Source organism: Miniopterus schreibersii, assembly GCF_964146895.1.
Source record: "Miniopterus schreibersii genome assembly, chromosome: 3".
NCBI lineage: Eukaryota > Metazoa > Chordata > Mammalia > Chiroptera > Miniopteridae > Miniopterus > Miniopterus schreibersii.
Window position 1 is genome coordinate 6,049,118 of NC_138103.1, and position 15,424 is coordinate 6,064,541.

The window sequence follows — 15,424 nt, forward strand, 5'->3', positions numbered from 1 at the left end:
TTTCCATGACCATTCAGGTGCATCCTCCTAATACCATAAAATAGGTGCCATCGTTATGCTCACTTTAGAGAGGGTAACAAATTAAATAACTTGTCCAACGTCCGTGGAGTATTTTTTATGGGGCCTCATGACCAAGGGTACTATGTGGAGGGCCACAAAAGATGGTGAGGACCCGTTTGGGGACCTTAAGGGGAGGTTGGAAGTGCAGAGGGATTAAAACCCAAATCTGTCCAGACCATGCTAGCTCAACATGTGGGCCATAGGTGATCAACACCAGAATTCCTGGGGTGCTCTTTAAAAGTGCGGATTGCTCGAGCCCCGTTAGGAACTCCGCGGGCGGGTCCTGGGAACCGAGGTTTTAAACAAGGTCCCATCTCCGCCCCCGCGGTTCTTTCCAGTTCACTGAATGAGGTTTGGGCACCACTGGTCCACACCGCCTGGCCCCATTGCACTCCGCTTTCCCCATTCTGCCCCATATTTGCCACCTGACTACGGACGACGATTGGAGGCCGCTCTGGAAACCTCAGGCAGGCCCCTCGAGGCCCGTCTCCCGGGCGTAAAACCCGGAACTCGCGGGTCTGAGGCGCGTCAGTTACCGGCTCCCAGGAGGCGCCCAATGGACGCAGCCCGCGGGGCGCCGAGCCCCGCCCGCCCTCCGGGCCCTGCCTACCCTCGCAGATCTGCTCCCACAGGGTCTTGTCCCGCGGTTCTGCGGCCTTTCCTGGCGAGGCGGGCCGCTCGAGGGACACGGGGCACACGGTAGGAATTGGCGTCCCGGGGGTGACAGACGACTCTACGGAGCCGGCCCGCTCCTCCGGCTGGGCGATGCGGCTGCCCACCCGCCCAAGCGCCGCCATGGTCACGGTTTCCACGGCAACCGCTTGCGCGCCTGGCCGCGACCCGGAAGAAGAAGGAACAAGCGGGCGGCGGGCCAGCGTCTCGGGATTGACTTCCGGGTCACGGCGGAGCGCGTTCTCTCGTGGAGGCTGAGCGCTTTGGCCTACAGGTGAGCGCGGGGGCGGGCGCTGGCCGGGCGGCGAGGAGTGTGGAGATGAGGGCTGGGGAGTTGGGCGGCGAACAGAGGGAAAAGCGGGCAGCTTGCTCCCCAAGTCCACGCCTTCCCAGCCTCCGAGTGCGCTCGCTCGGCCTGAGGCCGCCGCCTCCGGGAAGTTCTCCCTCCTCGGAGCCGGGCCCCTAGCTTGATTCTTCCCAGGGTGTTGGTGCGGAAGCGTTGGCGAGGCGGAGCCTTTGAGCGAGCGGCTTCGCCTCCTGGATCCCCCGCTTCCGGCTGGTGACCCCGCGGTGGGAGTGGGTGTGGTGCTCTCTGCAGAGCCCGGGCTCCTCGTCCCGCGGCCCTCGTCCCAACCGCTGTTTTGCCACTTGCCGGCTGTCGGACCAAGTGAGTTGAAGTTCCCAAGCCTCGGTTTGCAAGTCTCTGAGGTGGGGTAGTCACACCGGCCCTCGCTAGGCTACCGCGAGAATTTTAAAGCGCTTCTGCAGAAAGCGTCTGCGTTTGCGGGAGTCACGCTGTGAGCTTCAGTTCCCCTTCCCTTCTAGAAGGAGTGAATACTTTGGGGGTCACAGGGTTGGAGAGGATGTCCTTCAGTGCTAAGGAGGATGGATGTGTTCTGAACGGCCGAGATGAGAGAAGAGAATTCAGTTGACAACACTCTGCCCTTGGCTGCTTTGTTTTCGTTAGGTCCCTTGACCACCGCTCCATCTGAGGCACCCTGGGCTCCCTTGAGTCCACCCTCTCTAGGTTCGCACCTTCTCCCTCTACTTTGCCAGCCCCTCTTCCTCTGCCCACCCACTTAAATGTCATTCCCTAAGGTTCTGTCTCAGACTCTTTCTGTTCAGCGTTTAATTACCACCCATATATTCCAAAACTTACGTTGCGCATGTCAGCCTAGCCAGCTCTCAGCCTCAGCCCCGTATATCATGTCCACCCAACGTCTCCACTTGAATATCAAGGCATCTGTTCAAACCCGCATGCCTCCAGCCCTCCACTACCCACCTTTGTACGGAATAGATTACGTACAAAATCTCAACAGGGATTAGTGCCAACATCGTGCAGTTGCCCAAGCTTTAGAAAGTTTCCTTACCACTGGTAGTCAAGGTTAGAAAACCTCTGTAACCCTGACATTACAGCTCTACTTGCTTTTACCACCTTTATCATCTGTTACTACATCTCTTCCGACACCTACTTGCTTTTTAACGGCAAGTGTTTTATCTTGTTCACCTCTCTTTAGTGTTCCTCCCTCATTCAGTGAGTATGCATTTTTGAGCACCTGTTATATGCCAGGTACAGAGTTTGGCTCTAGGAGTACAGGCAGATCTCGTTTTATTGTGCACTTTATTGCACTTCACAGGTGTTGTGTTTTTACAAATTGAAGGCAAGACCCTCCACCAGCAAAAATATTACTACTTTATTTTGATTCTCGCTTTATTACGGTGGCCTGGAACAGAACCTGCAAAGCTCTGCCTGTACAGCAGAAAATAAGACAGGAGTGAATGAGTGGGTGTTCCCTTGACTCTCCAGGTGCTCCTGGAGCAGTTATAAATGCACTTGAGCTCTACCTCAGGCCTGACCTGGTCCTTTGAAGCTGGTAAGAGTAAGGCAGGTCCAGTGTGGAACCCCTGGGCTCTGATGCTGAAGAGAGCTGCAAGATGGAGAAGCTCCTGACCTTTCCCTCCCACTGTCTAAACCTCCCATGAGGGGATGTTTGTTTCTGGATTTTCTTAGTGTCTCCGTGTCATCCAGGGAATAGCAGGAGCTGGGATGGTGACTAGAGTGAGAGAAACAGCCCAGCTGGAAGCTGAAATATATTGAGGGCTCCAGCCCCTTCTCCCAGGTGCCTCCCTTACATTTTCCAAAAATTAAACTTAAAAAAGCTAGGCATTCTAGGTTGTTATGTGTCATCTTCAATCATTAAATGTTAGCAATTTATCTGAAAATTTTAAGAAAGACTTGCAGGCTGATGTCGTCGTCCTCCCTCCCCCACTCCACCTGATTTAGTTCAACCCCTCTTTTATGGGTGTGGAAACTGAGACCTGAAGAAGCCAATGGCTATGAGACAAGAGGATCAGAGTCACCACTTGAACACAGATGTTTTCAGTCTTAGCTGGAGCTCCTCTCACCATACCTGCTACTCCTATTACTGGCCACGTGGGGAAGTAATTAGGACAGTAAGTCAACCGGGGTGTAGGTTGGAGGAATTAATTTCCAAACACAAAGCAGTAGAGCTGTTTAGATGAACCAAGTTAACGGTTAACTGTGCCACAGACACTGCCTCTGGTGGGAATTGGCAAGAAGGGCTGACCTCGGGCTTTTTATACCATACCCTTCATCCAGCAAAAGGGGAGCCCCTGAGGGCAGCGCCTGGTCTTTGTGGTTTGATCTCAGTTGTACCCTCAGTGGCAGGCACAGGGCAGGCAGTTGGTAAATTTTTTACTTTTTTTAAAAATATATCTTTATTGATTTCAGAGAGAGAGAGATAGAAACATCAGTGATGAGAGAGTCATTGATCAGCTGCCTCCTGCATGCCCCCAACTGGGGATCGAGCCTGCAACCTGGGCATGTGCCCTGACCAGGAATCGAACCCTGATCGCCTGGATCCTAGGTCGATGCTCAACTGCTGAGCCACGCCTGGCCGGGCGGTAAATTTCTGTTGAATGAATGACTAGGCTTAGAGGCTTGAGGGAGGGGGCTAGGAAAAGGAGTCAGCAGTGTAGCAAGCACTTTCCATGGATTATTTCCTTTATTATTCCCAACAACTCTTTGAGAGGTGGTGTTTTCCAGATGGGGATATTAAGCTCAGGGAGAACAGGTGAATGACAAGGTAAGAGAGCGGTTTGGATTTAAACCTGGGGCTTCTGAATTTTAGCTCCATTCTCTTTCTTTGGTCATATGTGCCTTCGCTCCACAGGAGTCGCTTCCATTTTCCCATTCCCCAATGTTTCAGACCATCCACTCAGAGAAACTCGGCTTTTGGCAGTACCTAGTGGAATAGGACATTGGGGGCTTGGTGTAGGGGTAACTTGTCCCATTTCTTTTTTCAGGAATGATCACCAAGACCCACAAAGGCGAGCTGGGCCTTAGGCTTCCAGAGAAAAGCAAGAAGAAGGTGGCAAGAGAACCAGAGGCTCGGTGCTTGGTTTTGAACAGTAACAGTTATCTCACTGAGGTTTGTCCCACGACAGCTACCTCCTCCACGAAGAGTGCCGCCCGAGGGCAGGCCCCCGAGACGCCTCCGGTGAAGAAGAAGAGGAAGAAGAAGGACTGCAGCGTCCCCCATGGGGAGGACCTAGTTCCTGGGGCCCCGGTGTGTGCTAGGTGGGCAGAGACGTCTCCCAGGCCCCGGGCACAGGCTCTTGGGCCAGCCGAGTCCGTCAGCGGGGAGAAGAAAAAGAAGAAGAAGTCCTTGTGTCCTCTGGCTGTGTCCCCCAGTGTGAGGGTGAAGACCTCCCTGGACCCCAAACAGGTTGAGGAGGTGACCAGAGTTGGCAAGAAGCTCAGAAAGCACAAAAAGGAGAGAAAGGCCCGGGAGGCCGCAGCCTGCCCGGCCAGGGACCCTTGGCTCTGTGAGGCTGGGGATGTCCCGGGTGCTTGCTCAGTGGCAGGGGATGACCAGGAGCAGGCAGCCTTGGGGCGGAAAAGGAAGCAGGGGTGCCCCAGGGAACACAGCGCAAAGATAAAGAGGAAAAAGAAAACCCGCCAGGAGAGAGAGAGCCCCCTTGACCATCCCCAGCCCAGGCCCGTGGAGGGCGGTCCTGGGAAAGGAAGTAAAAAGAAGCCTGTCAAAGTTGAGGCTTCAGAGTACATCCCGATAGGAGGTGGCCTCGAGCGCCCTGCGAAGAAGAAAGTGAAGTCCAGCAAAAGGGCAGAGGCGCCAGGCACTGAGGATCCCACTCTGCCGCGGAAGAAAAAGAAGAGGAAGGAGAGCAAAGCGGCGGGACTTTGGGAGGAGGTGGGTCGTCCGGGTGGAAGCTGGGGCACGTTCTGCGCGCTCGCACACAAGGTTACAGCGTTGTAGCTGCCAGAACCTTGTTTAAACCCACTTACGCCAGAAAGGGGATTTATTGGCACATGTAACTTACTGAGAGGTGGGTCTGGCACAAGAGGAGCGGGCTCAGTTAATACTGACGGAAGGACAAACCCCCTGGAGCTGGGTTAGAAGGAAGGTGTCTGGATGGCCTGTGCTCACCTCTACAAGATGCAGTTGGGGAGGGCAGGGGGCCCACAAGGGGTAGTTTGGGTCCTGGATTTCTCCTAGCTTGTCCTGGTCCACCATTAGAATTGATTTCACCAGTCTCCTCCTCTATTCAGAAACTCGGGGTCTAGGAGGAACCCTAGAGGTTTGGAGCCCAACCCCCATCAGAATCTAGAATCCTTTCTGCCAGGAGCTCAGTGAAAGGTAGTCACTTCCCCTCTGCTTAACATCTGTGAAGGGACTCTGCCTCCCAAAGCAGCCCCTGAAATGTGTGCATGTTTCAGGGTCTGCCCAAGTGATGTGAGAGAATGGAGCCACCCAGGGATGAGTGAAACATGGCAGTTGTCATTACAGAAGGACCAGGGGAAAGTGGCTGGCCTGAGGTTCACCATCAGAGGGAGGTCGCTTAAGAGGCTGAGGCCAGTGAGAGAGCAGGCCCATGTAAGCATGGTCGGGGCAGGCCCAGTAAGGATGTCCCATGGGAGCGGAGACCTGTGAGGGGCCTTCTGTGCAGATGGAACAGCAGGTCCAGAGACCCTGGGAGGAGCGCAGAGGCTGGGGCGGCAGGAGCTGGGAGAACAGGGGCTCATTGACAACTATGGAGGCCACAGAAGTCTGGATTCTGTGTAAATGAGATGGGAGCCCGGAGAATCTTTTGGGGGGTGGGGTGACGTGATCTGATGGGTTTTTTTAAAGATAGAATTGACATAAAATTTGTACATTTAAGGTGTACAACATATCCTGATTGAACTTTTAAAGCTCACCTGAGTTGCTTGTGGGATGGACCAAGGTTGGGGGGTGGGGAAGCAGGAGTTATAGACTCATAGTTTTCTAGGCAGGAAAGAAGGCAGCCACCAGGACCTGGGGGTGGGGGGTGGGCAGTGTAGAGGAGAGGATTGAGCAGGTTTGGGTTTTCTGGCAGCCCACTCCCCATACCTGTCAGGTCCCTGAGCCCACCTCTACATTTCCCAGCCCTTGCTATCTATCCCCTCTCCCACCATCAATGTAGCCCTTGGCCTCTCCTCTTGCTGGTTTGGTGTCACCCTGGGAGATCAAGTGACTTGTAGCAGAAAATGTCATGCACCTAACCTAAGTCAGGAGACCTGGGTCAGTGTCAGCCCTCCCCCTGAGCTGCGGGGTGGCCTCATGATAGTCACTTCACCTCTCTGAACCTTAGTTTCTTGATCTGTCAAATAGGCCAGTGCCACGGTTTTGGGGGTAGAACATGGAAGAGAAAGGGTATCAGATATTCTGTAGGTGACGGTGTTTGGGGTGGTGGTAGAATCTTAAGTCTTCACTGGACACTCATGATCTTATCCCTCAGGGCTGCTGGGGCAGAGGCCAATGTATGCTTATGCTTGACTCTTACTCCCTTTGCTCTCCTGTGCAGGAGCCCGACCCAGACTTAGAGGTGGTGTTGGAAAAGAAAGGCAACATGGACGAGGCGCACATAGACCAGGTATAGCCAGGTCTCATCCCCCTCCTCTGTGTCTTGCCACTCCCAATCAGGCCATAAGATCCTGGTCTCAGAAGCACCTATGACTCCAGAGGCCGCCAGGCCAGCTTCTGTGGCACACCTCCCATTGGCAGGGAACTCTGTGGTCTTCCCCATTTCCTGATGGGAGACCCCCTGGGACAAAATGTTCTATAAACATCTATTACGTTTATCTGGTCTAATGTGGCATTTAAGGCCATTATTTCCTTATTAATTTTCAGTCTGGATGATCTATCCATTGAGGTAAGTGGGGGTATTGAAAGTCCCCAACTAGTACAATATTACTGTTAATTTCTGCCTCTGTGTCCGTTAATATTTGCTTTATATACTTAGGCACTCCTATGTTGGGTGCCTAGATATTTACAGTTGTTAGAGCCTCTTCTTGGATTGAACCTGGTATCATTATGTAATGTCCTTCTTTGTCTTTTCATTTTTTTGAATTTATTTTTTATTATTTTTTTTAATTTTTTTTATTTTTTAAAATATATCTTTTATTGATTTCAGAGAGAGGAAAGGAGAGAGAGAGAGAGTTGAAGCATCAATGATGAGAGAGTCATTGATCAGCTGCCTCCTGCACGCCCCCGACTAGGGATCGAGCCCACAACCCAGGCATGTGCCCTGACCGGGAATCGAACCCCAATCGCCTAGATCTTAGGTCAACGCTCAACCTCTGAGCCAAGCCCGGCCAGGCTATTTTTTATTTTTTTTTAATCCTCATCCAAGGATGTGTTTACCCTGATGGAACAAAGGAGGGAGAGAGAGGGGAGGGGAAGAAACATCATAGCGTGAGAGAGAAACATTGATCAACTGCCTCCCAAACGCACCCCAACTAAGGATTGGTCCCGCAACCTAGGTATGTGCCCTGACCCAGAATCGAACCCACAGCCTTTGGTGCACCGGAAGATGCCCCATCCAGTTGAGTCACCCCGCCAGCGCCTTATTTGCCTTTTTTACAGCCTTTGTTTTAAAGTCTATTTTGGCTGACGTGAATATTGCTACCCCAGCTTTCTTTTTATTTCTGTTTGCATGGAATATCTTTTTCCATGCCTTCACTTTCAGTCTGTGTGTCTTTTGATCTAAAGTGAGTTGTTTGTAGGTGGCATATAGATGGGTCTTGTTTTTTTATCTGTTCTGCCACCTTAAGTCTTTTGATTAGAGCATTTAGTCCATTTACACTTAAAGTAATTATTGACAGATATGTGCTTATTGCCATTTTGTTGTTTTTTGGTTATTTTTCTTTTTTTCTTTTCTTGATCACCTATGATTTGCTGGTTTACTGCCGTGTTTTGTTTGGGTTCCTTTCTCTTTTTTTTTTGTAACTTTTTGGTTTGTGGTTACCATGAGGTTAATATATATGTATATATGTTTTTCCATCTCTATCTACAGCAGTCATTTTAAGCTGACAGGCTTTTAAATGCAAACACATTCTAAAAGCACTACACTTTTTCTCCTCCCTCCTGTTTTTGATGTGTTTTATATATTTTTGTTTTGTGTATCCCATGATTATTGTAATTTTACTACTTTTGTCTTTTAACTTTCATATTTGCTTTTTTAAATGGTTGATTCACTGTGTTTATTATGTATTTGCCTTAACCAGTGAGCTTTTCTTTCCTTCCTGTATTTTCTTATTTTTGGTTATGGCCTTTTCTTATCTGCATAAAGACCCTTTAACATTCTTGTAAAGCTGGTTTAGTGGTGCTGAACTCCTTTAGTTTTTGCTTGTCTGGGAAACTCTCCTTCAGTTCCGAATGATAACCCTGTCGGCATAGTATTCAAGGTTTTAGATTCCTTTCTTTCAGCACTTTAAATATTTCCCACTAGTCCCTTCTAGCCTGTAAAGTTGCTGCTGGGAAGTGAGCTGATAGCCTTTTATGGTTTTCCTTTTATGTGACGACTTGTTTCCTTTTTGCTGCCTCCAAGGTTGTCTCTTTATCCTTAACTTTTGCCATTTTAATTACACTGTATCTTGGTGTGGGCCTCTTCGTGTTCATCTTGTTTGGAACTCTCTGCCTCGTTGTCCTGGATGTCCCTTTCCTTCCCTAGATTAAGAAAGTTTTCATCCATTATTTCTTCAAATATATTTCCAAACTCCTTTCTCTATCTCTCCTCCTTCTGTAACCCCTATGATGTGAATGTTAGAGTCCTTGATGTTGTCCCAGAGGGCCCTTATACTATTCTCATTTTTTAAAATTTTTTTACTTATTTACTTATTTATTTTAATCCTCACCTAAGGATATTTTTTCCATTGCTTTTCAGAGAGAGAGGGAGAGAGACACATCAATTGGTTGCCTCTCGCACGTGCCCCAACTGGGGCCAAGCCTGCAACCAAGGTACATGCTCTTTACCGGAATCGGACCTGGGACCCTTCAATCTGTAGGCCAACACTCTAACCACTGAGCAAAAATGGCCTGGGCTTTTTCCTTTTTAAAAATTTTTAAAATTTATTTTTAGAGAGAGAGAAACATTGATTTGTTTTCCATTCATTTATGCATCCTTTGGTTGTTTCTTGTATGTGCCCTGACTGGGGATCAAACCTGCAACCTAAGTTTATCGGGACAACACTAACCAACTGAGCTACTTGGCCAGGACATATTAAAATTTCTTTTTTATTTTGCTGTCCTGATGGAGTGATTTCCACTATTCTTTCTAGGTCGCAAATCCGTTCTTCTGTATTAACTAATCTGCTGTCAGTTCCCTCTAATGTATTATTCATTTTAATTATTGTATTCTTCATCTCTGATTGTTTTTTTGGGGCTTTTTTTTTTTAAATATATCTTTATTGATTTCAGAGAGAGGAAGAGAGAGAGAGAGAGATAGAAACATCAATGATGAGAGAGTTTTCATTGATTAGCTGCCTCCTGCATGCCCCCAACTGGGGCTCAAGCCTGCAGCCCGGGCATGTGCCCTGACCAGGAATTGAACCGTGATCCCCTGGGTCCTAGGTCGATGCTAAAAGTGTTGAAGTGCTGAGTTCCTCTTTCTACTCTCAAGTTTGTTGAGCATCCTTATGACCATTTCTTTAAATTCTTTTTGTTTCTTTGTTAATCCGCACCCAAGGATATTTTTTCCATTGATTTTCAGAGAGAGTGGAAGGGAGGTGGGGAGGGAGAGAGAGAGAAACATCAATGTGAGAGAGATACATTGATCAGTTGCCTCCCACGCATACCCTGACTAGATTGAACCTGCAGCCCAGGTACATCCCCTTGAACAGGAATCGAAACCCTCAACCCTTTAGTGTGTAGGCCAGCACTCTAACCACTGAGCCACACCAGTCAGGGATCTTTTAATTCTCTATCAGGCAAATTATTTATCTCTGTTTCACTATTCTTCTGTCTCCCCATTTTGCTTGAGTTTCTCCGTGTATTCCTATGAATTAGATGAAATAGCTCTCTCTCCCAATCTTGAAAAAGTAGCATCTGGCCCTGGCTAGTGTGGCTCAGTTGGTTGGGCGTCATGCCATGCCCCAAAGGGTTCCCAGTTCCATTCCTGGTCAAGGCACATAACCAGGTTGCCACCTTGATCCCCAGCAGGGGGCATGCAGGAAGCAGCTGATCAATGTTTCTCACACTGATGTTTCTCTCTCTCCCTCTCTCTCTCTCAAAATCAATAAAAACTTTTTTAAGTGGCCTCTGTGTAGAATGTGTGCAGGATTGTTTAGCAGGCCACTTGTAATCTGGTTGGATGTGCACAGTGCCTGGTGTGCTGGCTGGCTAGAAGCTGTGGGTTTCTGGTACAGCATCCTGGTATTTACCTCCTCCTTTGCTCCTCTGACCTGGGTGGGCCTGCCAAGTATGCATATGGTGCTCCCTGTTGCTTTAGTTGTCCGTTGCACTAGCTGGGGCTGAGCAGAGCTACTCTGGGTATGCACACGGCAGCACCCTACTAGTTGTGCACTTTCTCCTGGCGGGGCAGCTCTGTGAGCAGTTTTTTGCTAGCTCTGCACTCTCTCCAAGCGGGGAAGCTCTGCATGCACACACCACCCAGTGGGTACATGCAGCAGCACCCTGACCTATCCGCTCGATCAGTCTCCAGGTGGTGGGGCCCCTTGTGTGCACACTGGCGTCCTCCTGTTCCTGCTGGAGCTAGTTTCAGGTGGGGTGGCTGGGTATGCGCTATGGTTGCCCTGCAGGTGAACCAGAGACCCTGAATAGAGCTCCTGCCCGCTATCCAACTGCGGGGGAAATATAAACAGTGGTGCTCACCATTCCGCCTTGGCTCCCAGAGATCTGTCTGAGCTCCCCAGCATTCTCTATGAGGTATCTCTCTCTCTCAGTCGTTGTGCAGAAGCTGTCTAGTTGGCCCTCAGTTGTTTCTCAGGAGGAATTGCTCTAAGTATAGGTGTGTTTCTATGTGTCCTTGGGAGGGAGTGAGCTCAGTGTCTTCCTAAGCCACTTTCTTAGACCTGCCCCTTGAAAATTCACTTTTAAGGAATGGCTAAGCAAGGATAAATGAGACCTGCCCAGTTTTTAAGCTAAGGGATTGCAGTCCTCAAGATGCTTAGAGGGTGCTTTAGACAAATGCCTCTCCCAGGTTGCAGCAGAATAAAGCTGCTCTCTCCTATACCTCCAGTCCCTCTGCCCCATCTTTGTTCTGGGTTTTAAGCTCAAAAGAAAACTGTATATTGTTTCTTTTTTTTCTTTCCTCCCCCTTGCTCAGGTGAGGCGAAAGGCTTTGCAAGAAGAGATTGATCGTGAATCAGGCAAAACGGAAACCTCTGAAACCCGGAAGTGGACAGTAAGTTTGATGCCAGAGCTCTTTAAGGTAGTGCGGTCAGTATCCTGAACGCTCCCCCTCTCCTGGCAGCATGAGGAGCTGAGTGACAGGAGACTAAGTTAGCACAGGCCTAGAGAGTGCCCCAGCCCGCCAGCTGGCTCCCTCCGCCACAGAACTTGTCCTGAGTTAATTTCCTTCCTTGATCCAGGTCTGCATGACTTCAGTGTCACGGTCTTCTTCAGGAGCTGTTTCTTGCCTCTCCCACAGACTCAGGAAGGGTCTTAGGTCGCCGTTCTCTGAGGGGCTCACTTGCATTTTTTTTGAACGTGGGTGATTTGTGCATGGGTGGTGGAGTGGTCTAGACAGGAATCAGGAGCCCTAAGTTCCTGGTCTGTCTCAGCCTCTGACTTGGCTGTGTGACCCTTTACTTCTCTGAGCCTCTACTCCCTTCCTGCTATAAAATGCGGTTCTTCTGGGAAGAGAAATGCATTTCAGATTGCCACTTGCCCTCCTCCACCTTCTGACAGCAACCTTAGGCTGATGGATGTGTGGCCAGCTGGTGAGGTGTGGTGTGCCGTGGCTGGGGTGTGCCATGCTATTTGCCATGAGTTAGGGGCAAAGGAGTAAAGCAGGCAAGCAGCTCGGCATGTAAAAGATACTCTGGTGCTGGCTAGACTTGAGATGGAATCCTAGTGGGGCCACTGATTAGGCTTGTTTCCTAGTTAAGCTGCAAACCCCCATTTCCTTATCAGTAAACTGGCAGTAGTAACAGTACTCCTCATAGGACTCTTGTTAGAATGAGGAAGATTGAGCACTGTGCCTGGTACACAGCAAGCACTTGATCAGCAGGATCCTCCCTGGTGAGACGGGCCAGGGAAAGGGCTTTGGAAATGAGGAAAATAACACCGTTTTTCTCTTAACACAGGGAACCCAGTTTGGCCAGTGGGATACTGCTGGTTTTGAAAACGAGGAACAGAAGCTGAAATTTCTCAAACTTATGGGTGGCTTTAAAAATCTGTCCCCTTCATTCAGCCGCACCCCTGACACGACTGGAAGACCCAACATGGCCCTTGGCAGGAAGGCAGCTGCCACCCTGCAGCAGAGCCTGCAGCAGGACTACGATCGGGCCATGAGCTGGAAGTACAGCAGGGGCGCTGGCCTCGGCTTCTCTGCCACCCCAAACAAAGTCTTTTATATTGACAGGAATGCTTCCAAGTCAATCAAGTTTGAAGATTAAACTCTACTGGCTTGTCTCCCGAGTCAGAATTGCTTTTTTTATTCAGTTAAGCAGATGAAAGCCTCTGACAGTTGTCTCAAATTGAACTACAAAGATTAAGGATGACTCTGGATGTGCTTGGACGACTTGGGGTGGAGTCAGCACGTTTCAGGAGCCAAGAGAACATGTGAGTGGCTAAAAACCACTATTTTCTGTGTTAAGCCCTCCATCCCTGTTTGAAGACATCATGTATAAATAACATCTAATATTTGTACTTAGTACGTGCCAGACGCATATTAGTGTGTTTACTTGCATTAATGTATTTAATTTTCTTAACTATGGAATAGGTGCTCTTACTATCCCCATCTTATAGATGAGGAAACAGGTTCAGGGATGAAGTAATTACATTGTCCAGGGTCACCCAGCCAATAAGTGCCAATTGTATTTTTGTACCTCAAGCCCTATGTCACTATTCACTGCTCTGATGTCACCCTCTTGGAATTTCTCCCAGAATACTCACTGGGGATTAAAGGTCTTCTGATTGAAGGAACAGAAGTCTATTACATGTCTGAACCTCAAACAGGAAGTGGAATTAGTGATAAACAGAAATAAGCTCATTTTCCTTTCCCATCTTGGAGTAGATGCAGGCAAGTAAGCGTCTGAGTTGCCACCAAGCAGGTGTGGCTGAGCTTCCTGTTGCTGGGAAATGTGTTTCTAAACCAACCTTGTCTTTTCCAGCTGCCTGCCTTCTAACCCCAGTGCTGAGCCTGGATTTACTGTTTTGCTTTAATTGGATTCTGAACAAGGCATTTTTGAGAGCAGTTAGTCTTTCACAGGAAGCAATAGCAAATTCCCAGGGATGTGTTTGTTAGATTCTTTGTCGTCATGAGGAAGGAATCCCAGGTGACTTCTTAGTGGAGGTCTAATGCCAGGAGGCACAGACGTGGGGATGACACTGGAAGTTGCCTCATCTGCTGCGAGGACAGTGTTCCCAAGCCTGCACTCTACAGCCAGCCTCACAGCGACCCGAGTGATACCTCTCCACCTGGCATTTTGCTTCCCAAAAAACAGGTTCTGATTGGAACACTTGCACATCACTTGGCCTGAATGCCTCCTACATACACCCAATTCAGGCAGCCGAACCACCCGGGAGGTTCAGTCCCAGGTGGCAGCAAGTCCTGGCATAGGGCTTGGTCCAGCAGCTCACCAAGGAAACACTCTTCCCCTCTGCGCCATCATCCGTGGCTGCTCAGGCAGGTGGAGATGGCCACAGCAATCACAGGCAGCTTATCAAGACACTAGAACACTCCAGAGGAAGAAGAAAAACCTTGTGGCTCTGAACCAGCCCCTGACATGGAGGAAGATTCTCCTTGGGCCAGTCAGCAAGGAACGGAGGAGCGGATGCTGGTGAGACAAACATGGGCAGAGGTGAGGCAGTCTGCCTGGGCCCTGACTGAAACCACTGGCCAGGTCAAGAGGAAGGATTGTGGTCAGCCACTCTTGGGTGATTCTGGAGAGAGGGCTATGGATTGTCCACTGTCTTGTCCCCACAGTGATAGCTCTCGTTGTGTGACGGTCAGGCCTTTCACCTCCTGTTTAGTGTAAATAGGATTTGACTTTTGAACTCACTGTATCACCATTGGCTGAAGAGGTCCACTTGCTCAGGGGAGGGCTTGTTGAAGTCTGTTCCTGAAGTAGGGTCTGGCCAGAAAGGTTGGACGCCAAGGCAGGAGGATACCACAGTGTCCCCAGATTGGACTTACTGTCTGACCTGGTGTTAGCTGTGCTCTGTGCTTTGTAAATTGTGTTTTAAACCACTAAACTTGTGGTAATTTATTAAAGGAGTGATCGAAAATGAGTACCAGTCTCATGCAGTTTTCTCATTTTTACCTTATTTACCAAAATTCTTGGGAGTTTTTAGTGTTCCATCATCCACTGTAATGAGAGGAGACTTCATCCCATGTAGGCTGTGGTTTTCAGAGACTGGCTAATTGATTTAGTAATGGGCTGAGGAAAACCACACAAAATCACAGAAAATCTAAGCCTCTGCCTCGCCGAAAGCTCAGAAGAACATGACTTAGAAGCTCTTTGGAGAATGGAAGAGCGACAAGAATTTGTTGACTCAGGCTTGGGAACTAATACTGCCTGATGGGTACAGCCTCAAACTAGAAGAAATAACTTTAAGTCACATAATTTGCACATTTTTTCATTTAAATAGTATCATATAGTAAAAGTGGTATTGGAAATAATTTTGTAAAGGCACTTGGGATATTTGGACGATGTCACTGTGCTCTCCGAATCTCTGTAGGTTCTGGTCAGTGAAGGGGCATTCCTTAGTACCTGCTGTTCTTTAGTGGATGCCGTTTTCTCAACAGAAGTCCTTGGGGAATAGAGGGATGTCACTATTAGCCAGAAAATCTACAGTCTGGTGGTAAACTGGTTAGTTAAAACATTAGTTTACATAAATTTACTTTTAAAATTATCTTGGCCAGTTTTACTGAAATTAGCTGTGTGAATTGTAATCATGCATTTCACAGGGTAGAGACGAATCTATGTTCAGTGTGCACCATCCAAAAGCACAATAGTTTGGGGGGTGCCTTTAATCTACAATGCTGATGCATCCTCTTCAGCAACCGATCAGCGTTAATACTCTTACTGATTCAAAATAAAGTGTCAGTGGAAGCTCATCAGTGGTAATACAAGGTCAGATTCCATGAGACTGGTGGTAAAAAGTAGACAGAATCACATGCTCCTTAGAATTATGCCTGCAAAGCACACCAGGCAATACGT

At 48.8% G+C, this 15,424-nt stretch overlaps 2 protein-coding genes across 7 annotated transcripts in view; one reads left to right on the forward strand and one right to left on the reverse strand.

The window, feature by feature from the left end:
- Nucleotides 1-884, reverse strand: part of IQCK (IQ motif containing K) — a 98,930-nt gene extending 98,046 nt beyond the window's left edge. For 3 of the 4 annotated variants that reach the window (XR_013998473.1, XM_081132905.1, XM_081132906.1), the window contains exon 1: nucleotides 671-879. Coding sequence is in view for 3 of the 4 variants with exons in the window: in XM_081132905.1 (XP_080989031.1) it covers nucleotides 671-857 (187 nt within the window). In the remaining variant the exon portion in view is untranslated. Of the gene's footprint in view, nucleotides 1-670 lie in introns of all 4 variants that reach the window. The other variant, XM_081132907.1, reaches the window with a different exon arrangement.
- Nucleotides 866-14,492, forward strand: KNOP1 (lysine rich nucleolar protein 1). 3 transcript variants are annotated; one of them, XR_013998472.1, is made up of 6 exons: nucleotides 934-1,006; nucleotides 4,060-4,967; nucleotides 6,601-6,669; nucleotides 11,362-11,439; nucleotides 12,344-12,821; nucleotides 13,373-14,492. XR_013998472.1 is itself a non-coding variant. In XM_081132900.1 (5 exons), exons 2-5 carry the CDS (start codon nucleotides 4,062-4,064, stop codon nucleotides 12,653-12,655), a joined length of 1,365 nt encoding a protein of 454 aa, XP_080989026.1. In that variant the 5' UTR covers nucleotides 866-1,006; nucleotides 4,060-4,061; the 3' UTR covers nucleotides 12,656-14,492. The 3 variants fall into 3 exon arrangements, 2 of the variants coding, with proteins under 2 accessions (XP_080989026.1, XP_080989027.1); XM_081132900.1 differs by having other exon boundaries at nucleotides 866-1,006; nucleotides 12,344-14,492; XM_081132901.1 differs by having other exon boundaries at nucleotides 998-1,399; nucleotides 12,344-14,492.
- The last annotated feature ends 932 nt before the right edge of the window (nucleotides 14,493-15,424 follow it).